Here is a 25,166-nt window from a genome sequence, read left to right as displayed (position 1 = left end):
TTTTAAAACAAACAACCACTAAGTTGATACATATTTTTACTTAAATATAAAAAAAACATACCAAAAAATTTTATAAATATTTAAAACAATTGAACACATTTTTTTACTTAAATATAAGTAAAACATACCAAAAAGTTTTATAAATATTTAAAACAATTGAATATTTGAAAATAAATAGTTCCGTGAACAAACAAATGAACTAAGTTAACTTACAGATTTGTATCTCAAGTTCAACTAAACTTTTGACTTTTTTTTTCTTCATCTTTCTCATATTAAATCACAAGTTTTGTTTTACAGCTTAAACTTTTGATTTTTAGATAACTTCAATAAATTAAAAAATTAAATACTTTCAAATAAAAAAAAAACTGTTGAACATAAAAAAATTAATATATAAAAGAAAAATTACTTTTATAAAATTTAGTACTTTAAATGAGTAAACAAGTCCAGTAAAAACAGCATACTGCTAAGTGCTAACTTCTTTTTGGTTTCAATTATTCATATATAAAAGTTTGTTTTATTTTGAAAACAAATGTAAATAAACTATAGAAACATATACTTAAAGCTTAACATTTGTTTTAAAAACAGAACTGCTTTTAATTTAAACATTTTGACACTATAATATGACATGATTTACTTCAATTTTTAAAGCTAGATTTGTAATTAGTCACAAGATAACCTCTTTAAAACTTTATTTGATAGCAGCGTGTAAATATATGTTATTGCTTTGTATTAAGTGTTTGTAAACAATATAAACTTATTTTATAGAATGGCCTGATTCAACTAGGTCTCGTTAACAATTGATTTTTAGAATTAGCGTGAGCTTTTTTTTGTACTAAAATAAGATTTATATCTTCAAAAATAAGCGTTTGTAGAAAAACTATGTTTTACTAACTTTTAAACTGTGTGCTACTTAGCAAAATAGAAATCAAAAATAAAAGATACAGGCTTGTATATTTAACTAGAAGTACAATGTTAATGAATTAATGCACTTAAATAAGCAATTAATATAATTAACTTATACAATTTAATAAACAAATTACACAATAGTTCAACTGCTTACTACAGGCATCCAGTTACTTTTACTTTTTAATCAGACAACTTAATTCTAATTATTCTTTTTTTTATAGATATATTTTGTTAATACTAACGTTCAAAACTTTTAACCAATAAAACCAAATTATTTATTAGTTCGATTATTCATATTCAAATTAATAATACTGAAAGTATATTTAGGTCATCAACTTAAAAATAAATTGTTTAGTTTTGAGTCTATTACAAACAGGTGTGTACTAAGAATAAGTAAAAAAATAACTAAAACTTTTCTCAAGTCTTAACTTGTTACTCACGAGTTAAAAGTCTCAGGATTGTAAAATTGATTGAAAGACTATGTTATAGGTCAATTATGACAACAATTTATTAAAGGAGTTATATTTTATGACTCTTTTTCAACAGCCGTTAACTCTCGTGATTTATTTTGATTTATTTGATATTTATTTCGAAACTAATAAAGGCTTATCGCAGTAAGATATTTAGTCAATGCTTAAGTGCTATCTATGAATTTTGTACGACACAAATAATTAAAAACCCTCTTAAAAATCTTTATTTAAATACACAAATTAGAGCTTTAAAATATACACGAAAAACTTTATTACTGAAGTACAACAGACAACCATTTTATAGCATTTCGCATGAAAACTTTGTCAACAAATTAAAAACTTAAGGATTATCAAACATTTTCAGCTGACATTAAATAATACTTAATAAGGCTTTTGTTTTAGCTTTGCTACATTTTTTAAAACAGAATTTTTTTTTTTTTATTTTACCAAAGCAATTAAATTTATTTTTTTAATTATAATATTTTATATTACTAATTTGGATAAAATTAATTCGATACATTTTAGTGCTTAAGATGTTATTGGTCATTTTAAAAAAAGAGTGCTTTATATTGTGCTTTGAAAAACATTCGTTTTTTTTTTATTTTGGTCAACTAGATCTTTTTAATAAATTAAAAAGTTGTTTTAAATGAATTTCCTGTTAAAAAAACAATGTAAAATTATTTACTTTCAAGTAAGTAAACCCATAATAAAATATTTAAGCATGAATGTAAACTTTTTGAACTCAACAAAATTAAATTAACTTTTTTTGTTGTTTTTCTACTTTAATTGCATTTACACTTAGTATGAATAAAAAGAACTGAGGGTAAAAAGCACTATAAAGTTTACCATCCGAAAACTGATCTTAATAAAAACGTTAAATGGTGACTTCTGCGTACATCTAGCTTTTAGTTTTTAGTTTATGACATTTTTTAAAAGGTTAAAACTTAATTGGGTAAAAGAAGTTTATGCTTTTAAGGAACTTTTTTGCTGTTTAGTGTTTTTTACTATTTATTGAAACTAAAGTTCTGATATAAACTTAAATTAAACAGATCATTTAGTACAAACAAAGAATTTAATGTGTTTTTTCTATGAGTAAGGGTTTAAGTAGAGTTATTTATCTGAAAACTATAAGTAACTAAACTTGAAAATTAAGTTCTTTAAAAGCTTTGAGCTTCAGAGGTCTGAAATTTCAAGAAAACTTAAGTATTTTGACAATCATTAAAATAATCGTTTAACTAATTTATAATCATTATAAAATTATGTTACAGTTGTTCTTTTAAAGTAGTTGGTGTATCTGGTTTTATACAACTATATTCAGATATTTTCTTAATTTTAATAGTCTAAAATTCAAGTTTTTAGTATAAATAAACAAAAGATTTTTTGAAAAAAAAACAACTTGTTTAATCCTTTTTAAAAGTCTTCTTACTCAAAAGTAGTTATTAAAAGTCTTCTAATTGTTTGAAACAAACTTATTTTAACATTTAGCATAGAGGTGTGTCAATCCAGAATATCAAAAACAACAAAAATATTTCATTCTCTGAATCTTTTTATGTTGGTTAAAGACTAAAGGGTTCCTTTGAACTTTAATTTCTACAATTTTAGATATCTTTTAAAAACATAAAATATTTTAGAATACGTTTAGAACCATATTGAACTTAAAGTTGTGTTAAAGTTTACCGAAGTTAGAGTTTTTGTTGAAAAATAGTCTAGTTATTAGAATATTAGATGTACTGGTTATACTTTTAAAATTAAATCATTTTTTTTTAACTTTTAAATCAACTTATTTGTTTACACTTAAACGGAGAATGTAAAAAAAAATATTTTTAAAGGTATAAACTTCCTTACAATATTTTTAAACTCTGCAAAAATTTTGTTACTAAGTTAACTTTAGCATAACTACAACCTAATTTATGTGTAAGCTACTTGTAAGAAGCATGTTGTTTTACAAATATCCTTTAAGGAAAATTACAAAAGGTTTTTTAACTTATATAAACTGTCTACTAACTTAGCATTACTAGGAGATTTTCTATGCATATTAACTTCTTAATTTTTAAATTAAAGTTAAAAGATTTCTTAAGTCGATAGACAGTTATAACTTTTAATTTTTTTCTATTAAACAGTATTAAGAAATTGAAAGCTTTAAATCTTCCCTTAAAGGTTACTATAAGTGTCTGGTAGTTTCTATAAAAGCATTTTGAAACTAATTGGCTTTAATTTCCTACCAAAATTCTAAACTTATAAAACATAAAGCCAACCTTAATCTATAAATATGGGAAGATATAAATGAGCTTGTGCAAGCTTGACGAATTGGATCAAATTATTGGTCACAAAATCCGTACAAAAGTCAAACGCTGATAATTAAACAGTTTTCATAGTAGCTTAAAAGTACGCAAAAAAGCTCAAACGATTTTCTGTAATTTATATCCGATAGTAATCTACTTAAGTCATGAACGGAAACAAACCAAATTGTCGCGTGAGTAGCTCTTATAAAATATATTTCGGCGGTTTAAACTGGAGATTGTGGTTGAAGATTAATTTGACGTTAAACACATCGAGAAGATAAATAATTCACCTTAGCAAAAAATATTCTACTTAGTTTAAGAAAAAGAAAAGGTTTTAAAACACAATTTAGTAAAAAACATAAATAAGATTATTGTAGTGGTTAACCTAAATGCAAGTAATAAAAACTTAATTAATAAAAGATTTCACAACAGTTTACTTTTAATTTTTCGATACTGACGAGAAAGTTTAAATATATTGAATATTTGGTAAAACTATAATTAATAATTTTTTATTTGATTTAAAAGATGGGTAGCTAAAAAATAAAATACTAAAAAAATTGTTACTGAATTTTTTTTTATAAATGTAAGTATAATTAAAATATCGTTTGCATTAATATCATATCATTTTTGTAAATAAATCTTTGTTTTATTACTTAACATTTATTATTACTTTTTTTTTCCGAAATGTTTTCCAAAGTCATAATCGTTTGGTACGATTTTTATATATTTCTATATATAAGCTTGAAACCTAAAGAAATTTGGCTAGGAAATAAATAATTTAGTTGTAAATATCGTACGATACATAATATTTAAGCTACTTACTACTGAAATTCCTTGGCTTACCTTTTAATTTAATGTTTAGTGATAACATTTAAACTTCGTTGTTTTTTAAAACCAGCTGCTTAGTTGAAAAGTTATTTAATATTTAGTTATGGTTAAATATTTTTTAAGTATCGGATATAATAAAAAATCGTTTGTGATTTTGGTTACTAAATATTTATAACAAAAGTACCAAAATGCTTTTAAATTACTTTAAAAAGCTCACACAAGAGCAACATAATTAAAAGGTGAGTTTCTTTTTTTAATACAAATTTTTCAGATTTTCACAATTTTAACGTAGTTTCAGGACTTTGGTACAAATTTTGCCGCAATTATATTTCTTCCGACTATTTTCAGGTGTCATACAAAGGTCATACAGCATAAAGATACTTTATTTTACATGATTTTAACCACATAAGGAAAAGTGATTACTAAGTACATGAATAAATATTTTGTTTAGTATTTAAATAGGAATAAATGTAAAAACGTATCATTTATTTTTATACGAACTAAAGCATATTTAGCTGTAAATTTGATCAAAAAAGTTTAATAGAAAAACAAAGTTAAAAAAAATTGTTTAGCAACGAATTAAACAGTTTCATGTTTTTTTCAAACATTTACTTAAAAACTGTTTAATGTCAATTTGTTTTGAATAAAGTTAAATACAAATAGCTTTTTTATGATATGATAGATTACTTTTTTGCCACACAAGTCTAACATCGTAATACTTTTGTTTATAAGTAAGTTAATTTCAATTCATTTAGTTAACGGTATGAAGAATATGAAAATGTTTAAACTAAAATTAAACTAAAAGACTAACTTTTTTTTTGTTTTGTAGACTACAATGAAAACTATTTTTTCAGTAAATTAAACGAGAGACTTATTATTCAAAAATTTTGACAAATTTCATATGGTGATAGCTTTTTTTTAATAAAATGAAAAGCTTAAACTTAGAACCTTTAAGCAATTAAAGTTTTACTTTTGCCTATTAAAATATTTAATCTTTGCAAAAAACACGGTTTTGAATGTTTTTAAGCAAAATTATAATGTTTTAAAAACTTTTAGGTTTACGGAAAACTATAAGTTTTTAATGTGACGTTAATCAAAATAATGTAGTTTCAAAAAAGCAAGTTAAACAAAAAATGAAAACATGTTTTAAAATTTAAACAAAATTGTTCATATTGTAAGGTTTTGGCAGTAAAAACTTATATTGTGTTTTAAATTATATTATAAATCTTGTTGTGTTTTTAATTAGTAACTAAAGCTTGAATTTATTGGAAATAATATTTTACGATTTTTCTTCATTTTTAAAACACATGACAACAGTAAATTTCAGACTATAAATCTGTTTGACTAAACACTTTGTTTTGTTTTACTACTAAACGATTATACTTTCAAAACCTAAAAAATGTTAAAATATATCGTTCTTTAGATTTAACAATGTTAGTCTGTATAAAAAATAAGTTTGACACTTTGAAACTTTATAACATTAGTAAAAACAATATTTTAATAAACGATGTAAAATTCAGGCAAAACGTCATCTGTTACTTAACACATTTAAGTTACGATCAAACTTCCGTAAAGTTTTCAATCTCAATTCAAAATGCTGCAAAATACTATGAAGTGTTTCCCTGTTTGTCTTCAATGTGGAATCAAGCGTTAAATTTCGCGGTTTTTCTTTTTACTATTTAAATAATCCTCTCTTTCAGTCATATTTTAAAGTTTGGCTAAACTGGCGCGTCTATTTAACGTTTTTATTTAATTTGAAAACCTTTAAAATCTTAAGATTAAGTAGTAAGGATTAAATTTAAGCTAAAAAAAAATCTAGTTTCATAGTACTGTACTTGTCATATTTACGGTTGGCATCATCTTTTTATAAATTAGTTGATTTATATAAACTCTAAACAATGGTTCTTTACCATGGTGTTTATCATCAAATAATAACTGCTTTAAGCTATACAAATAAAGAACGCAAAAGTATAACGAACGATGCTTACTTTTGACTTAAATTCTAAAATAAATAAAATTTATTATTGTTTAATATCAGGGGCGTCGCGTGGGGTGTTGCACTGCTGCAATTGCACCACTTTTAATTTTGTAAGAAAAAATTAACTGTTTATAACGTTTTCGTTAATTTTTAGAACAAAATCTCTTATAAAACTCCAATTTAGAAAACGACCATTTTGCTCACTACACCGCCGCAAACTCTTAGCTGACTGCCGCAAATAAAATCATAAAAGCAAAATTTCTTCAAGAATTACCGCAAAATCAGTATCTTGCGGTAATTAAACTAAGTTGAAAATTTCATAAAACAGTACATGTTTTAGTATTATTCCACAAGCTATTGTGAACAAAAAATGAAAACAAAGCTAAGCAGAGCAGCGGCAACTCGATCACCGGCAACTCGAGCACAGGCGATTTGAGCAGAAGCAAAACAAGCAGAAACAACTCGAGCAGAAGCAACTCGAGCAGAAGTAACTCGAGAAGAAGCAAATCGAGAACAAGCAACTCAAGCAGAAGCGACTCGAGAAGAGGCAGTTCGAGCAGGGACAACTCAAGTAGGGGCAAATCGATCACCGGCAACTCGGATTTTTTTCTGCACCACCTAAGAAAAGTACCACGCGACGCCACTGTTTAATATAGAATAGTAGTAGTTATACTACGTAACTTGTTTAAACTGCCAGCAAAACATTTATAAATAGTTTAAATCAAGTATTCGCAATTTCTTTTTTTTTACTTCTTTAAATACAGTTAAAAAAAATGTTTACATAAATTAAAACTAAACTCTTGAAGTAAGAAGATTTAAGCAACTAAACTTTTACTTTTGCTTGATGAACATAATTTATCTTGGAAAAAAAACTAATTCGTATGTTTTTTGGCCACTTTACTGTATTTAGTTTAAGGTTATTAGGTTTACTTAAAATTGTAAATTGTAAAAGTAACCTTAGGCTTGGAATATCATAAGTGTAGTTAACTAAAGCAAGTTTAATAAAGTTATACTTAAAAACTTTTATTGAAATAAGTTACATTAGAAAAAAGACATGTTTTTAGCTTGTTTATTTTAGTTTGTTTTACTAATAGTTCATAAAATTTTTATTTTTTTAGTAAAGTTTTGTAATTTTTTCAGTCTATCAATTTCATTTAAATATATAAGCTGAAATAGTTTTTTCATCTTTTAATGTTATACAATACTAACTTTACCTGTAAAATATCCACTAAGAATTAAAAACTTAAAATAAAGTTTTATTCTTTATAAATCCTTCTTAAAAATGTTCTTAATCACGAGCCATTCAAACCCTCCTAGCTTTCAAAATTTGACAAAAAGAGAATACAAATAGTAAAAAGAAAAACCGCGAAACTTAATGCTTGATTGCATATTGAAGTCTAACACTTCATAACATTTTGCAGCATGTTGAATTGAGATTAAATATTCTACGAAGGTAAATTAGCAGTTTAAACTTTGTTTTTGTTTGTTTTTAAGTTAGTTTTGTTTAAAGTAAGTTTTAAAAAAATATTACAATGCAGTTAAATTTTCAACTTGATTTTTCAATGCATTTAAGCTGTACGATAGAATTAAATTATGTTAAGTAAAGTTTTTGTTAACAGAAGTGTAAAACAAACAAAGTTAGATGTTTAGCTTTTATTTAAGTCACGTGATTAGTTGGATTAAAAAACTATTTTTGCTTTGAGGTTAGAAATGCTTTTATATTATAATTTTATTTTGTCATTTTAATCCCTAAACTAAAGTTTTTTTAGGCTTTTAAAAATTAAATTGATTTTGTATTTTTGTTTGTTTACTTATAAAAATGACAATTGTATAGAACTTTATAAAACGTTATAAACTGGCTTAAAGTTTTGATCGAAAAAAAAACTAAACGGACGCTTATGATAAAAAAATGTCATTTTTTTCCTTGAGTTTTTAAGTTCTTTAAACATCATAGATATCTGTAATAATAAGTATTTCAAACAACAGTTATGTTTAAAGCCTACATATTGCGACCATAACGCTCTGAAACTCAGACAGTGAATAAACATTAAACTGAAGTAAGGCCAAACTTATGATTTTAAATCTAAGAAAATCTATAAAGCGTTTATTTTGCCAAAATAGGAAATTATTTCGATGCCCAATGAAGTGCACCCATCTGTATAAACTTTGCAGACCTCAAAAACAACAAAAACTTTAGAAAAAATCAAGATTACCCAAAAGCTTAGAAGTGTAAAGAAGCTCTATTCATAACCACTACAAAATTATACGATAATTCAGTCATGTGCTAAAATTCATTATGACGTTTGTCTTGGAAATTTTCTGCTTAACTTACAGAATTTTTAAATTTTATTTGAGAAACCAATTAATTTGATTGAGGCAAAAGCGAGTTTGAGTTAAGAAAAAACATACTTACTTTTTATAATTATATGTAGTTATGTTTGTAGATTTGTATATTACCTTTATACTTTTTCAATTAGCTTAAAGTTTAGAACTTTTTGATAAAATTTATGTTGTTAATATATGAAAATACTCTTAATAGTTCTGTAGTCTGAAACCCGTGTTTTAGATTTTAGTTGTATGATTTTAACTGCTACATAGTAAGGCGAAAGCTTTCTAAGCGATATTTTTTAGTTTTTTAAATCTGTTGCAATTTTCCTGTAAAAAAAAAAGACTAGAGATGTTGTTCGATAAAGAAGTGTTTTGTTAGTCGATTACGGAAAAAAGTGTTTTGTAAATATAAAAAGTATGAAGATAATTATTTTTTACAAATGCAGCTTACTTGCGGGGTATGAAATTAAAAGGCGTATATTTAAACCAAAAAAAGGTTAGTAAAATTAAAAATGCTTTTGAATTATACAATGGTTTAGAAACTTCGCAAGATTGATATCAAAAGAAGTTATAAAATTCAGAGCATGCAAAAGTTTTAGAACTGATAAATTTAGTAATTTATACTTAGCTCGAATAACTGAAAGACATGACAAAGTTGGATTTTAACACAAACTGTGTTAAAATCATCTAATTAAGTTATTTTTAAACCTTTCAAATTTTTTATCTGTTGATGAAAATATAACATCATTTTAACAAACCAGTCTACAAAGCTAATAACATGCATGGTATAGTATTTCGTACTTTTAAAGTGCATATAATTCAATTGTGGCTAGAGCTACCTTTAAAATTACAGTATTCTGAATTACATTTAGTTTTTAAGCATACCAGAAAATTTGAAAGTCTAAATTCAAAACTTAGTTTAGAATGTAAGTTGTTTTTGTTGTTACAAAAACTCACCTAGTCAATTTGATATAAAACGTTTCGAAATAAAGTTTTAAAGATTAAACTTGTTTTAAGTTTACGGTTTGTCGCTGGTATACTGTAAACGTGCTCTATTCTATTTTGTAACAATGTATAAAATCGTAAATTCATTATATTAAATATGTATAATTAATCAAACACGTTGTTTTCCGTTGTATTTATATTTGTTCACTTTATTTTATTTTACTGCACCTTTGTTAAATATATAAACGGTTCACTGTACAAACATTTTTAGAGAAAATTGATACAATGAACTTATGATTCACCGAAAATTATAAACATCTAACTTAATTTATCAAATTTTACTCTTAACCATACTTAGGTATTACAAAAGTTTTAATAAAAATTGACACCTAAACTGTTGTATGAATTGTACAAATGGTATGTATATAACAGATATAATTTAGCTGTTTAAACATTTTCGTTTAAGCTTTTGCATGTTTATCGATATATACTCCTCAAATGGTTGAAAACGTGCTCAGCTATGGTTTCATATTTAACTTTATAAATGACACTTAAAATGGTTACACGGCAAATAATTACAGGAGAAATAACTTACAACAGAAAAAACGGAACATTTATTAAAGCTTACAAAATTTGATGAGCGTTTAATAAAAACTAACTAAGTTCAACGTTTTGTGTGCTAATATAAAGTGCACTTCACTTAAGAGGCTTTTACGATATTTTTACGACAATAAATTGCTATGTAATTATGCTTGTTTACTTTTATTTACATAGTATATTATTTTCTTATTTTAACCAAATTTTATGTAAACAATTGTTGTTTGCAAGTAAGCGTTTTTTCTTGTTTGTTTAATTTTGTCAGTAGTTGAACGAAACGTTTATTATTTATAAATAACGCAATTGAGTCTTTAAAACGGGTGCTAAAAAAGTTTTTAATAGTTATAAAAATAAAAATTAATTCAACAGCAAACAAGATCATTAAATATCTATTAGAGCTTTTTTTGATTAGATAAAAAGCTTTATTAAGAGTAACAAAATGTTTATAACTACCACTTTTTATTTCAGATATAAATGCTTTTATTAAAAATCTTAAAAATCAACCTTGTTAGAAATGGAAATGTGACTTACAAGAAAAATCAAAATGTACAAAATATTTTGACATTTATTATTTTATTTCTATTTATAATATCAACAAAGTCATCTTTTATACAAGAAGAAGTCCCAATAAGCAACACAAATGCTATAAGTTAGTTTAATTATTAATACATACAATTAGTAAATTATACATTGATCTTAGTGTTGATCACATTTAAAAAATTAACTAATACAAAGTTCATTTACGTACAAACATTGAGTTTAAATAAATCTTTTTAACACTTTAATGGGTCTACAAGTATTTTTTAAAGTAGTTTACATCTTTAACGTTTTAACAAAAATGAAGTTGACCAAATATTAAAATTGAATTGTAGCTATTGCAAAACTTTCCTAAACATTTGTCGAAGTTAAATAGATCTTGCTAATTTAAGTTAAATCATAACATATACAACATACATACTGTAAGTGAAACTATAACTTTATTAACAACAACAAAGCAAACATGTAGATTTGTTTACTAAAAACATTAAGTTCCAATCAGAAACTGCAAATTGTAAGGTATTAAGCAAACAAAATTTATTTAATGACAAATAAAAATTTTCTCTATAGTAAACACAACCTCAAATACGATAACAACTTGTTACAAGTATTAAAAAAATTTTGTTTTTCGTGTTACATAAATTTTTATAAATGTTGAATGTTAGTTTCTACTTAAAATTGAAACTTTGTTCATGGTAGCTTTAATTATAAAGTACTCAATGTTTAGAGCTTAAAGTATTTTTATTTTATATTAATATCAGTTTTTTCTACTAATATAGATTACTTTGATTTGAATGTTTATTTTAGCCTATTGTAAAAAATAAATAAAAACATATATTAAAAGCTGACAATGGCATATAATAACAATAGTCACTTGACATAAATTAGGTTATTGTTATTTCTAAAAATATTAAGGTAGAAATAGAACGTGTTTTATTTTCGTAAACTTAAAAATAAATTAACAACTCAGACTTATTTAGAATTTTACCACCAAAAAGTATTGAATCTATTTTTTAGCTCAAACAACCATTACATAAAGTAAAATTGTATAGATATTAAATTTAATACTTGCGTCTTTTATTTTTTAACTTGAAAATACTACTTACTGGATGCTTTATTGGCAATTGATAATATTAAATTAAAAAAAATTACCTAAGTACCAACATAGACTTTATTAGTTTTTAAAGAAAGTTTAAAACAGATTCTGAGAAATACTCAGTGTTTATTGGAGGTGATTCGAAAAACCCAGCATCTCATCAGTTGTATGATTTACACGGATTAAAACAAATAAACAATCATTTCTACGTTCATGCTAGGTGAAATTTGTTTTTTTAATGTAACGGTTTCAAACAATACTGTTATTAAAAAAATTCTTAAAAGTAGTCAAAAAATTCTCTCTATAAAACTTAAACGAAACATAAAATTTGCAAGAAAATATTTTGTGAGCCCTAAGTTATAGAAATTCAGGCAAAGTTTATCTCAATTAATTCATGTAGTTTCAAAAAAGCAATAACTTTAGAATTTATGTACCTACTTTTGAAAGCTTTGCGTGTATTTTTATTTTGTACAAAACCAATTTCAACAGAACAAGAGCCTAATAAAAAGCCTCTTCTAAATTTTGTTGTAAAGTTTTATTGTTAATTAAACAAAAAACAGATCATTTTGAACACTGTCTTCGTAAATTTTGACAGTAATGTCTCGTAAAATGTGATTGACTTTGAAGTTTGTTACTTAATATATTACTTATTTCTTCTACATTATTTCAAATGAAGTTTATTAATCAATCTAATTAATAAACAGGAACAAAATATTTTTGCTGGACGTACCTATCTCTGTTGTTGGTAAAAATAGCAAAAGAAATATTCTCCAGAAACTAGTAAGCAGTTTTAAACTCTTTATAATACCTTTTGGCTGTGATGCATTAAAAAAGTTTTAGAATTCTATTATCATTCAAAATAAAAACAACACTCAAGTATTTTCGTTTAAAAAATTTAAAATAAAAAGTTTATTTAATAAACATACTTAAAATTAGTTTTAAATTAGAGTAAAAAACTTTACAGAAAGCGCTAAAAGTAAGCTTAAACAAATTTTAAATTTTGTGTTTTTTAATACTTATCAGTAAACTTAAAACAGACAATTAATTGGAAAAGTGATGAAAAATCATACGAAAAATGTTTGTCAAAGCACGAAAAGTTGATAAGAAACGGTCTTATAGTTGAAAGTGATTGTCGGAATCACGTAACAAGTTTCGTCCAATTACGTGACGAAGAAAACAACAAACTAACCAATGAGGTGCTCGTATGCGCGTCAAACTCCGCTAAACCAATCATGAGGGCTTATAAGGTTTTGAATCGGTTGTGTAATTTGTAATTATTTTGAGATTTGATCTATCAAGTTTTTTTTATTTATTACTATGTTCTTAGTACATGTAATATAACATTAAGTTCTGCTAAACTAACAATAGGGACTTATAAAACTATTTATTGGTTGTAAATAAGTAGAAGTCTGAACTTTTTAAATGTTTGAATTGTTTTTATTTTTTGTTTCTATATCTGTTTTTACCAACTGAAATGGAATTCTAATGACTTTGTGTTATAAGCTAACTTATAAAATTCAAAGGATTTCTACAGTTTCTAACTAGTTAAATAATTTGTAAATAGTTTTAGGTTTTTAAACGTTAAATCTTTGAAATATTTTGTATACATTATGTGTAACACGAATTATAATGTTGAGTACAGTTAAACCTTAAGTTTAAATTGTTGCTACTAACTTTTTTTTTGTGCTTAACGGTAATAACAATTTAAACTAACTAGATTTAAAAAAATTTAAAACTGTAGTTAGCCGAATCTTAATTTTTTAAAAAGGTCATGGTCTGGTTAATAACTAGTTTAAACATTGCTAAGAAATTAAATAAATTAAACAAATAGTTTTTTTGGCATTAATTCATAGATAGAACATTCTTTTTGAATATAAAGTAAATATTAAATAAAACTTAATTTTTAACTTAAGGTTAATGAAGATGGTGGTTTAGATGAGTATGTTGATAAAACAATCAAAATGTTCAACGAAAGAGGAATTAAACTTTGTTCAGCTCTACCAAATTACAAAACTGTTTCATTGTCTTCATGTAAGTTAATCTTATACATAAGTTTGTTAAAAACACTATAGTTTAACATGTTTTCACAGATGGAGCTATTTACTATGGGTTTACTCACGATAATCCGATATCTCAGTTGTTTAAACTCGTTACACATGATCCTGATAAAAATCTAAAAACTTTTGCAAAAGATCCAGCATATGACTTTATTAGAAGTTCGTTAATTTATTATTTTATGACGAAATCAAATAAAATAATTTAACAGTTACTTTATAACTGAAACTGTTCAATTAGACTAAATGTTGCAAGCAAGCAAGAAAAAATATAAGTAAATATATTTGTCTCTCAAAATATAAAGGTTTGTTCCTAAACAGATCCGGCAGAGTTTGTGCGAATAATTGAAGTTACAAAAGAAATCGGTAAAATATTTACTTTTTTCAATGAACCAGCTGTAGAGTCTAGAGATAACGTTAGTATCAAATTCACAACTTGTGCCTATTGTTTCCTGAATAACTTGTTATTAAAATGATTAAATAAGAAGTTGTACAATGTATTTGTAGATTACTGCAACTTTGCTTAACAGGGATACATGGCAACAGTGTCACAAGTTTGTAAGAATGATATTTACAAAGATGTTGGAGCAAGCAATCGCTTTTCAGTTTGTTTTCAGCTCTTTCGTGAAAACTCGCATCAATTGTTCAATTCAATCTTCTCTTTATCTTGATCGAGTTATTTCTCTAAGTGACGTCATAAAGATGAAAACGTCATCTGAAGGAAGTCATGACGTAGTATTTGCTACCATGAAGAGCTCAAGGTAGAAATATTAATTTCTTCAAACATTTCATGTGTATTAACTTAAAAAAGATAAAAATATGAAACTATCGTATAATAATGATTAAGCTTTTTCGAACAAAACAGCTTGATTTAGTAATTTTTATTCATCTTAAGAAAAATCTTATTACTTGTTTATTTTAACATCAAAAAAGTCTCATTCAAAACAAAGCATGCTTAAATCATTTTACAACTAAACTAAAATAACAGCTGTTCTAATATTCAAACTACTTTAATTTTTTACAGTGCCTTCATAAATGCATCAGCAGTATGTATATTTAAATTAGATGATATAAATAATGCACTTGAAAGTCCATTGATGGAAGAAGTTGATGGATTTGTTTATCCAATTAAAAACAACCTATACCCAAACATACCTAGGTTGGTAAATGTATTATAAAACTAAAACTTATCTACTATTGAAAACATTTACATTAAATCGAGGTGTTTATTGTCTGAAGTATATTCTCCAAATGAGTATCAAGATATTATTTTAATCTAAAAATATCTTAAAAACGTTCTTTTATATTTTTTGATTACATAAAAATAGGAACAATTTCCTGTCTAAAATAAAGTTTTGATAAACAAGCAAATATAAGCTAAATTAAAGAAGCGTATTTTATGATCTTTAAAACAAAATTATTGAATATTTGCTGATGCGACTTTAATGTAAGCAAGAATGGAGATAGAACTTTAAATGCAAAATCTGAGGAATTTATAAAAACTCATTTCATGGCGAGAGATAGAGTTCAACCGTGGAACTTTTACAATGGACCAATTTTGAGCACTCAAAAGTTAATTGAACTTAATTTACAGTTATGAAAGTTTAAAGTAAAACTTATAGATACTACAAAAAAAAAACATTTTCTTAGAATTAAAAAAAACTAACTGTTTTTTGAGACTTAACTAAACTTTAGTTTGTTTCTGCTAAACTTAGTTTACTTTAATTACCAGATAAAAATTAAGATACAAGCTTGTCACGATTATGGTACAAGCCTTGTTGTGATGGTTTGTTAAATTTTAAATAATTTTGGTATTAAAGCATTGTGGTTTTTTTGCATTTATAAATTTTTTGTTTATAACTTTGACATCTTTCCTAAAAACCAGAAAAAGTATAATATTATAGAAAGTTAAGAAAAATTAGTTCTAAAACATTGTCTTAGAATTGCAAAATTTTAATCCTCATAAAACTTAAATTTTGTGATAATTTTAAGCGGTTCGTTGTTCACGCAATATTTAACCTTAAATATTTTATTTTCGTCATAAGAAGATTAATTTCTTCGTCTCAGACGACTTTTCGTTCAGCTTACAGAAGTGTTTTGTCACCGCTTAATTTAAGGTGGTTGAATTACAGACGTATTTATAACTGTTTTAGTTGATTTGCATTGTAGTTTTACGCTTGATTCGATAAATATTTTGAGTATACTTTCGATTAGTTCACTAGAATACATTTTTGTCTTTAAATTAACAAGTTTTTTATCAACAAGTTCTATAACTAAAAGAACGAATTACAATTAAGTTGTTTTACATTTTGTACCTACGCAATAATTGTAGTGGTTGAAGTCGAATACAAAAGTTATTTGTTGCATGAAAAGTTAACTATGTTTCACAACTTATAGACTTCTAGTCTTCAATCTACAATTCTTTTGGTTTTGACTGACTGACGAGTCCTAATAAGGACGAAACCGGGTCTACCGAAGGCCTGTGGTCTGGTGATCGAATTGGTATGATAAACCCTTATGTTAAACTTGAGCTTGTCTCACGGTAAACAAAAATCCAGACTTAGGCTCTCTAGACTTTCGCCGATGTTTATGTTGGATAAAAAGTATTTATTTTCTTAACACAAATATTCTCAATACTTTTACAATAAGCTAAAGATGAGCTTTTCCTTGACTTTAAGTTGTTGGTTTTCTATTTTATGATTAGAATATCTTTTAACACGCCTGAAACTAATTTTTAGTTAAAAAAGTAATTATATTTAAGTACGATACTGTGGTTTTAGCTTGTTCGTGATTAATATTTTATTGAAAAATATTTTGTAAATATATTTGTTCATGAAATTGTTTTTTAGTGCCTAACACTAACTTGTTATTTAACATAATAACAATATAAGGTTCTGATGCTTTAATATGTTTCCAAAACATATTTGAGTTTTTATATAGAAATAATTATAAAAAATTTGAATAACTCAGTATATAGGATAAATTACATTACTTTTTAACCTTAAATTGAACTTTTGATTAACCGAATTTACTTTTCTTAGAAACATGTGAAACAAAAATACCATACTTTTTATTAAATTTTATAACAAAGAACATAGACATGAAAATAGAAAGCGATCGCGAAAATTCAAATTTAGCAAAGTATAAAATGACTTTTGTACGGATAAAAAGATATAAAAATAGTAATTAACAAAACTCATTTTTTGTGTGAGTATTGAGATTCAAATAAAATAAATAGTTAGTTAAATTTGAACTTAACTTTATTATTAGTTAAGTAAACAAGCACTTATAATATAATTACTTTTTTCTAAATTAAACTTTTTTTAATATATGCTACAAAAGTTTTTTGTTTTTAAACAACATTTGGAAAACAAAAAGTTTAAAAATAAAAACTTAAGCAAATACATTAAATATATTGTAACCGAAAACTAAACGTGGTGCTACTTTTGTGCGCGGTTTAAGGTTGTTGTATTGAACACTTCAAAGCAGTGTTTATTTTGCAAACAAACATTAAAAGATTCAAAAGATAAAACTTTTTTTGTTGTTGATATGCTTCATTAAACAATGCACCTGTTCATTTAAATATATAATTTTCGTTTTTTGTGGTGTATACTTTTCTGTGAAATCAGAACTTAAAAAATGATGTTTTTCTAATAAACTTAACTTATTCGATCAAGATAGGCTTTAATAACAATTACATTGTAGAGAAAGCTTTCATATATTTGCGAACAAACATTAGAATGTTTAAAAGATAAAACTTGTTATGTTGTTAATATGCTAGATTTATTAGCTCAACTTTTTATTAAAGTATAAATTTTTAGTTTTTTTGATGCTTTATTTATCATTTAAAATCATGTTTGAAAATAATGTTCTGGTAATAAAACTATCTTGTTCAATCGAGATAGGTTTTAACATCATCAAAGTTGTAAACTCTTTCGAAATAGTTTTCAAAAATTGTTAATAACATTGGTTTTTATGGTATAGTATTAGTTCATTTAAGTTTGTTCTAAAACCTTGATAAACTATTGACCGCTGAAAATAAAAACATTAAGTAATAACTAAACTTTTCTACCATTGTTTTTAGGTTAAAAATTGAAAAGTTAAATAAAATTTCAAGCAAAGATATTTATCAAACTTTAAAAACAAATAAATAGTAGTAATTTATCTTCACTTAAAACATGGTTCTGTTTTTATTAAATGAAATTTTGTTTTAAACTTATTTAGCCTGATGTGAAGCGTTGCTAAAGTTTTTTACCATATATAACTTTATAAGTAACTTAAGCACAGGAATTCAAATTGACATTACGTTAAAAATTAAGTAAAAGAAGTAATATTTATCGTTGTGAAAAAAATTACAACTCTTATTGACTTATGTGACACTTTTTTGTTAAATCATTTAAGTTAAAGTTAAATCAATAAGCAAAACTGTTGCTTTTATTTTAGAGATAAAGTAGTCGTTCTGTTAATAACCTTCAAACTGCATAAAATATTAAGAGATAACTTTGTGTTTTAACTAAAGTTTAATAAAACGTTTATTAATTAAAATCACGTTACAAGTTTACTATTACTTAGTTTTTTTTACACATAACCTGTAAAAATTTTGATATGAAGAAATTTCACAGAGATGAGTATACAGCAATCTTGATAGATACAATAGAGGAAAACGAAGTTTCTATTTCATCTGAAAAACTTCATTACACAGTTTTGTGGCTAGGAACTAAAAGTGGATTCATTATAAAAACTTTGTTTTTAACTGCAACTGATAAAAAAGTTGTTCTGGAAAAAAGAAGAGTATTTGATCCTAACGTATGCGATAGTAAAAAGTAAGTAAATATAGTATTTCTTATAAATTAAAACTGTAAAATAATATCAATGTTTTTTTTAAATCTTTTTATCTTATTTGGGTTTAAGTCAATAAAATATTTTAAATGAAAAAAAAGTGTTTTTATTGATTATAAAAATGTACTACAGACAAAATGATTTAGTTAATAATTAAAATCTTGTGTAAAACATAACTGTTAGCGTTATAAAACTATAAAACATGTTTTACTCGCCAAAAACTGTTTGAATAAAACAAAAAATTGTTTCACAAAAAATTGTTTCATAGATCAGAGGTGACGTCACTACTAGTCAACAAAGAATCAGGGAACGTTTTTGTGACGTTCAGCGATTGCGTCGTAGCTGCACCACTATGCCATCACATTGGTGTGAATTGTGAGCGGGAATGCAAGGAGAAAAAGGACCCGTACTGTACATGGGACGGACGTTTGTGTCAGGGTACTACTGTACACGATATATCAAGAGACCAGGACCTTGATGGAAGCGAGAGATTGGTAGAGTGTCCTAGAATAATTGATGGTAAGCTGGTTGCTAGAATATTAAAATGAAGTCTAATGAGCGATTATTTTTGAAAATAAACTATTAAAAAGAAAATAATCTTGTAAAAAGTTTAAAATATTAAATAAAGCTCAATATAATAGTGATATCTAAAGTGACATAAAAGGTAAAGCAAAGTCAGCAGTATAAATAACATGTAGTATTATTTTAGTGACTAAAATTACTTCTTCTTTGATTACATAACACTAACAAGTTATCATTTAATTGAAAATTTTTTACTTTAGAAATTTCAGAAGAACATGATCAAACCACTTCGAAGCCAAAAAACCCAGAAAATGATTTAATAATATCTGAAGCAGGCAATGAGAGTTTAATAGCAATACTGACTGCTGGAATTGGCGAATTGTATTGACCAGTTTCATATTTTTATGTTGTAATCCTTGCCATAAGCTGATGAAAAAACGACAAAGACATTTCTCTTCGCGAGTTGGTTTTCTTTTTTCTCAAATAACTAAAATGTATGGACTTTATAGAAAATTAAATCCAATCGAAATAATTTAAACTTTTTTTATAATTTAAACTTTGGAATATATTCTTTTTTTTTTTATAAACAATTTTATTTTTACTATTTTTTAACAGTCGGCACTAACAAGAAGTAACAGCAAACGTCACAATTCAAATTTGAGTGTTGGTGGAAATCCAAATTCTCTACAAAGGGGAAATTCCTTACAAAGAAACAAAATCCCAAGCGAATCAAGTTCAAAGTAAGTTTTTAAAATAAACTTGTACGACTGATTATCCAAAAGGCTGCTTTTAAGATAGACTATTTAAGGTTTTATATTCTTAGTTATTAAATTTAAATCATTTAAAAACTACACAAGTTGAGATAAGAAATCATTTAGCAACGTTAGCATTCTAACAATTCTGCTAAAAACCGTGTTCATTAATATTAAATAAAGTGTTTTTAAAACTTTTTGAAGTATGCTAAAATCTTTTTCCAGATCTTACGTCATCAGCACGCGTCTTAGCAACAACGAAAGCGTTGTCATGCTGGACGCAACCCAACAACAGGGCAGAAACAACAGCGACTCAAGTGGCGAAAAAAACTTAACACCCATGGCGGAAAATGTGTTTAGAATTTCTGAAGAAACTGAAATGCTGAAAGCAAGAAAGGTAAAAATAAAAAAATAAAAAACTCACATTAAGCGTGGTGTGTTATTTATTAAAATGTTAATTATCCTTAAGTTATATATACATTCATTTATTTATTTAATGTTAAAAAATAATTTACTATTTCATCATTGTTAAGTTGTGACTTAAAAAGGTCTAACTTATAACAAAACTCGGTAAATTTTTTGCAGATTTTGCAGTTTTTTCAAGATTTCAACTTCAAGCAAGTCTGGAATGTTAGTTAACCAAATTGCACGAACACCTTTGTTAAACGGAAGTATGAATAAGGTACTAACATTTTTGTATATATTAATAACGGAGATTTGAAAAATAACTAAAAACAGCTTCGTTTAAATAATTTTAAGCGAATTGAAGATAGTAATTTTCTCTTACAATTAACAGTAAAAACTGTCTTTGTGTCAAACTAAGTATATAAATATTTAAAAAAACTTTCAGACTTCTAGGCAACAAACCCTTCCACACCCCTTAACGTCCCCGATGACCCCCAACCACCATCATAAGCTGAAGCGTTCCCATAGCAACCAGCACCAAATGGTTGCCATGTCAACTAGTTTCCACCAGAAAGCCCCAAACACCTTGCAACAGATCGGTCGTCAGCAATCGTTTCACCAAAGACCTTCGTTATTAGGCAACCTGGAAGGAAAAGTTTTCAATGGCAACGGTCAGTTGACGAGGGGGCCGATGACGCCAATGACGCAACCGACACAAGTCTTGATGACGTCATCGGGAAAAGGAATGTCGTATAGTTTGGATAGGAGGAAAGTTAAAAGAATTCCGCATCAGAACTCACATCAGAACTTTCAAATTTATAACCAGCAAAATAATGGTTTGTAAAGGTTTTAAAGATTATTATCAATGAAATCACAAAAATATTATACGTTTAAAATGTTTAACTATTTTTAATTGTATGTGATTATTGTTAAGATGTTATTCATTTAGTTAGACAAAATGTTATACAATTAACTTTTTTAACAGAAAATCCCCAAAGAAAAAGGTACGTTAGTGAAAGCATCAACTCGAAATCAACTCTGATAAACTTTCCGATAGCCGAGGATCCGTACTCCATGCGAATAGGATCTTTGAAGAAGAAAATGAGTCTCGATCTAAACAGAGCATCTGATCCTGTAAAGAAACTTGTTTTCAAATCGACTCCCGTTTCAACTCCAATTGACGAGGAGTCTCCTCTTTTAAGCGAAACTTCCACTCTCATTGATAATGTTTGTTTCTATAAGTTAATTAAAAAAATATAACCTTGTTGTTTTTTAGTAGTATAGTAAAAACTATTTTTATATTTACTTGGTAGAATCTGTTTTTATGTTTAAAAATAAATTTATATTGTTTTAATGTTAGTATCACTTTATTTTATAACTAGACTACAAGAAAGTTTACTTGATAGGATGCAATTTTTTTAGCTGATGAACAAATATATTTTTTTTCAGGCACAAAACAAATCTATGAAGTTAATGGACACTGATTCCGAATCAGAATGTCAGGAAATAAAAGAAGTTCTCAACTCAGTAGGAGAAACGCCACCATCGTCGGGAGAATATGTAGAAAGTGTAACATAAAGAGAAAAATGTCACTAGAAGGTTACGTAGAAATTGTTGAGTGAAGAATAGAAATAAGGTATCGTCAGGAAATTATGTAGAAAAAGAAGCTTGAACAAGAGAAAGTATGCACGAGACATGAGAAAGGGACAAACACATTTAAAAATAAAATACTGATGATCTGCATTGAAAAGTGTAAAAGCCAAGAGCTGACAGTAAAAGTGAGAAAAACTTAAACTTGTTTGTTGATCCGAACATAGAATAAGTTAACCTTTTCATAACTAGTTAAAATATTTATACTTAAATACTTAGTAAACTTTAATTTATTTTTTATCTTAGAACGTTTGTTGTTTGTACTTTTAATTGTGTTACTCTATAGGTTTAGTTATTACTTAAAAGAGTTTATTAAAACATGTTTTCTTTTTTGAAAATTGTCCAAATTTATACTTTAGTTGAAAAAATTTTATTGTTTCTAATGCCCCTTATTTTACGTTTTATTGCTTATACCAACTTTCATATCTTTCATCAGTCTAGTGAACTAATTTATTTCCTTATGTTTAGTAAGCTATTCAACAGTTTTTAATCTGCTGTTTGTGTAACTTTCAATTGGATTTGTTTTATTTTTGTTTTTTTTTTATGATATTGTTTACACTATACTAGCTGCACTTAGTATCTGATTGTAAATGTTAACTTAGCAGCTATAAATTTTGACATACAAGTTAGTTTTATTGTTGCAGTAAAAATAAATTACGTGTTTTGTTGATAAAACAAAAACTAAAAATTATATGTTCTATAGAAGCTATTTTTTAGAGTTTTGAAACATCAAATTTATTTTTTCGTAAACAACTTTATGCAGTTAATTGTTCAGTGCGTTTTTGTTTTGTAAATTAGAAATCATATGTTTTCCCTTTTTTTAAATTGCTGCCAATAAAAGTATTTGGTAAATATTATGATTTTATAAATGGTAAATGTTGTTACTCAAAAGTAGAGCTTTTAATGTTCAAAATTTGTTTCATGCTTAAACTATTTTAATTTCCTTAAACTTTCTCCAAACCACACCTTAATCCAATTAAAATGCAATAGTGTATTAAAAAGCTGTAAAAAACAAAATTCTTCAGACAAAATTATCATAACCACGTTTATATCAAATGTACTGTTTATACATCTTTATGCATGAAATGAACTTTGTGGTTCTTTTATTAATTTTGCGAACCTTGAAAAAATTAATAAAATTTCTAAAAATTACACTTTCACTAGTTGAAGCAAGTTTAAATTTTAGCTACAATTAGTTTCAAGTTAAATATTTTTCTCCTGTTTTACAAATGAGACAATTTTGGACAAAGCAAAATTTAAAAAACTAGAAAAATTATATCTTTAATTTTCTTTGAACCTTGTTATAATATAGTTACGGTTAAAATAAATATGTTTTGTCATTCCCTTTATAATTAGAACACTCAGAGTAGGTTGTTAAACAAAACTTAAAGTTATGTTTAGTAATAAGCTCAAAAACAGAGATTGAAAACTTTTTGTATTTATAAAAACTATGTATCTAAAATATGTGTGATAGCCTAAGCTTAAAACATTTGTTAGAATAATAAATATTGTTTAAGCTATCTATATAAAAGTTGTAAAAGTTTAGAACTGTACAAAAGCAAAATAGAAGAGTTCTTTCTTGAAAACCAAAACATGAAGTTATCAAATCTAATTTGTTCTAGGTTAAGTAAGTAATTAATACGGTACTTTTTAGTTTGATGATTTACTAAACAACTCTTGAATATGGTTGTCATTATGAACGTACGGTATTTTTAGAATAAGTTGCTTCAATTATTAAAAGCTTTTAATCTGTTTTATATAATATACTACATCTTAACTTTATTCATCTCTAAATTGTTTAACTTTCTTATAACTTTCTTTTAATTTTTCTTAACAAACTTTTTGGTCTAATTGTGCTCATATCTATTTTTTAAAAACAGTAAAAAACACTGATAGCAACTTACAACGCTAAATAATTAAAAGCTTTGTCCTCTTATAAATTCTAAAAGATTGATCAACGATGTTATTTAAAACGTTATCATTTGACTGAGTTTTTAAGACAACCTTAGGAAAACTTAAAAATAATGAAACTTACACTTTAAGCTATAGTAAAATACTGGTTGTGGTGAAACTAATACCAAGCACAAAAATTATTCTCTTTTTATTTTCTTAAATTTCAATTTACTACTTTAAGGTACTAACTTTGTTTTTTGATATTTAATGAATTAGGTAAGTGAATAAAATACACTTAATAAGTTATTTAACAATTTTAATTATAGTATTCATAGTGTATATAGTAATATGTATAGTATTTATAGTATAAAAACTAGACAAAAAAATCTAACACTTAATTTAAAAGCCGTTGTACGGTTTTAAGCACACTTAAACTGTCGATTAGTTTACAGAGTAATTCTGATTACAATATTTTTACGACAACGATAAAAATATTCAGGGTTAATTATCGCGTGAGCAGCACTTGAACTTTTATTCTTAAGAAGCTGCGCTTTTTGATAACAATCTCAGGTTTTTGTTGGTTTGCAGACTACTAGCGTTTGTTGGGTTTGCTGAACTAACAAGGTTTAACGTATATCAGTAACTTTCAGGTTATTTTAATTTAATTTATTTATTAGGTTTATTAGTTTTAGTAGTAGAAAAGGACGTGAAAAACCAATATACTATTTTTAGACAATAAAACTACAATAATTTTTGTTGTTTTAAAGGTTATTTAACTTAACAACAAAGTCAACACTTTTTGCGCTTTAACAACTTGGATAAGTTTAAAAGAACGAACTATTTTAGCTAAAATTTTATAATAACAACATATTAATATTATTATTATAAATATGTTTTCATGTAATTGTAACAAGAGACTTTAAATAATTATTCTATAAGTCTAAAGAAATCTATTTAAATCATATAAAGCTCGTGTTTATAATGAATTTAAAATTATTTTTTGTTTAAATTAATTAGCCATTTTGTTTTTCAAATTACCATAAAAAAATACATAATTTTAAACACGTAATTAAACTGTTGAAAT

At 25.5% G+C, this 25,166-nt stretch overlaps 3 protein-coding genes across 5 annotated transcripts; all 3 read left to right on the top strand.

Annotated features, from left to right (window-relative positions):
• The first annotated feature begins 10,808 nt into the window (after nucleotides 1-10,808).
• Nucleotides 10,809-15,180, top strand: LOC145833973 (uncharacterized). Its single transcript, XM_082941267.1, has 9 exons — nucleotides 10,809-10,983; nucleotides 12,073-12,187; nucleotides 12,672-12,747; nucleotides 13,005-13,214; nucleotides 13,881-13,998; nucleotides 14,058-14,183; nucleotides 14,343-14,437; nucleotides 14,552-14,782; nucleotides 15,046-15,180. The coding sequence occupies exons 1-8, from the start codon at nucleotides 10,809-10,811 to the stop codon at nucleotides 14,690-14,692; spliced, it is 1,056 nt and encodes a 351-aa protein (XP_082797393.1). The 3' UTR covers nucleotides 14,693-14,782; nucleotides 15,046-15,180.
• On the top strand, nucleotides 15,054-21,122 carry LOC145833972 (semaphorin-6D-like). 3 transcript variants are annotated; one of them, XM_082941264.1, is made up of 6 exons: nucleotides 15,054-15,180; nucleotides 15,478-15,593; nucleotides 18,644-18,844; nucleotides 19,129-19,379; nucleotides 19,643-19,844; nucleotides 19,998-20,122. In XM_082941264.1, exons 2-5 carry the CDS (start codon nucleotides 15,532-15,534, stop codon nucleotides 19,768-19,770), a joined length of 642 nt encoding a protein of 213 aa, XP_082797390.1. In that variant the 5' UTR covers nucleotides 15,054-15,180; nucleotides 15,478-15,531; the 3' UTR covers nucleotides 19,771-19,844; nucleotides 19,998-20,122. The 3 variants fall into 3 exon arrangements, with proteins under 3 accessions (XP_082797390.1, XP_082797389.1, XP_082797392.1); XM_082941263.1 differs by lacking the exon at nucleotides 15,054-15,180 and having other exon boundaries at nucleotides 15,428-15,593; XM_082941266.1 differs by lacking the exons at nucleotides 15,054-15,180; nucleotides 15,478-15,593; nucleotides 18,644-18,844; nucleotides 19,129-19,379 and adding exons at nucleotides 20,360-20,531; nucleotides 20,720-20,816; nucleotides 20,985-21,122 and having other exon boundaries at nucleotides 19,668-19,844.
• Nucleotides 20,989-23,279, top strand: LOC145833971 (uncharacterized). The gene is made up of 3 exons (XM_082941262.1): nucleotides 20,989-21,375; nucleotides 21,525-21,766; nucleotides 21,989-23,279. Exons 1-3 carry the CDS (start codon nucleotides 21,027-21,029, stop codon nucleotides 22,115-22,117), a joined length of 720 nt encoding a protein of 239 aa, XP_082797388.1. The 5' UTR covers nucleotides 20,989-21,026; the 3' UTR covers nucleotides 22,118-23,279.
• The last annotated feature ends 1,887 nt before the right edge of the window (nucleotides 23,280-25,166 follow it).

This window comes from Thalia democratica, chromosome 4 (genome assembly GCF_965202585.1).
Source record: "Thalia democratica chromosome 4, ktThaDemo2.hap1.1, whole genome shotgun sequence".
Lineage (NCBI taxonomy): Eukaryota > Metazoa > Chordata > Thaliacea > Salpida > Salpidae > Thalia > Thalia democratica.
This window is presented reverse-complemented; position numbering and strand designations above follow the sequence as displayed.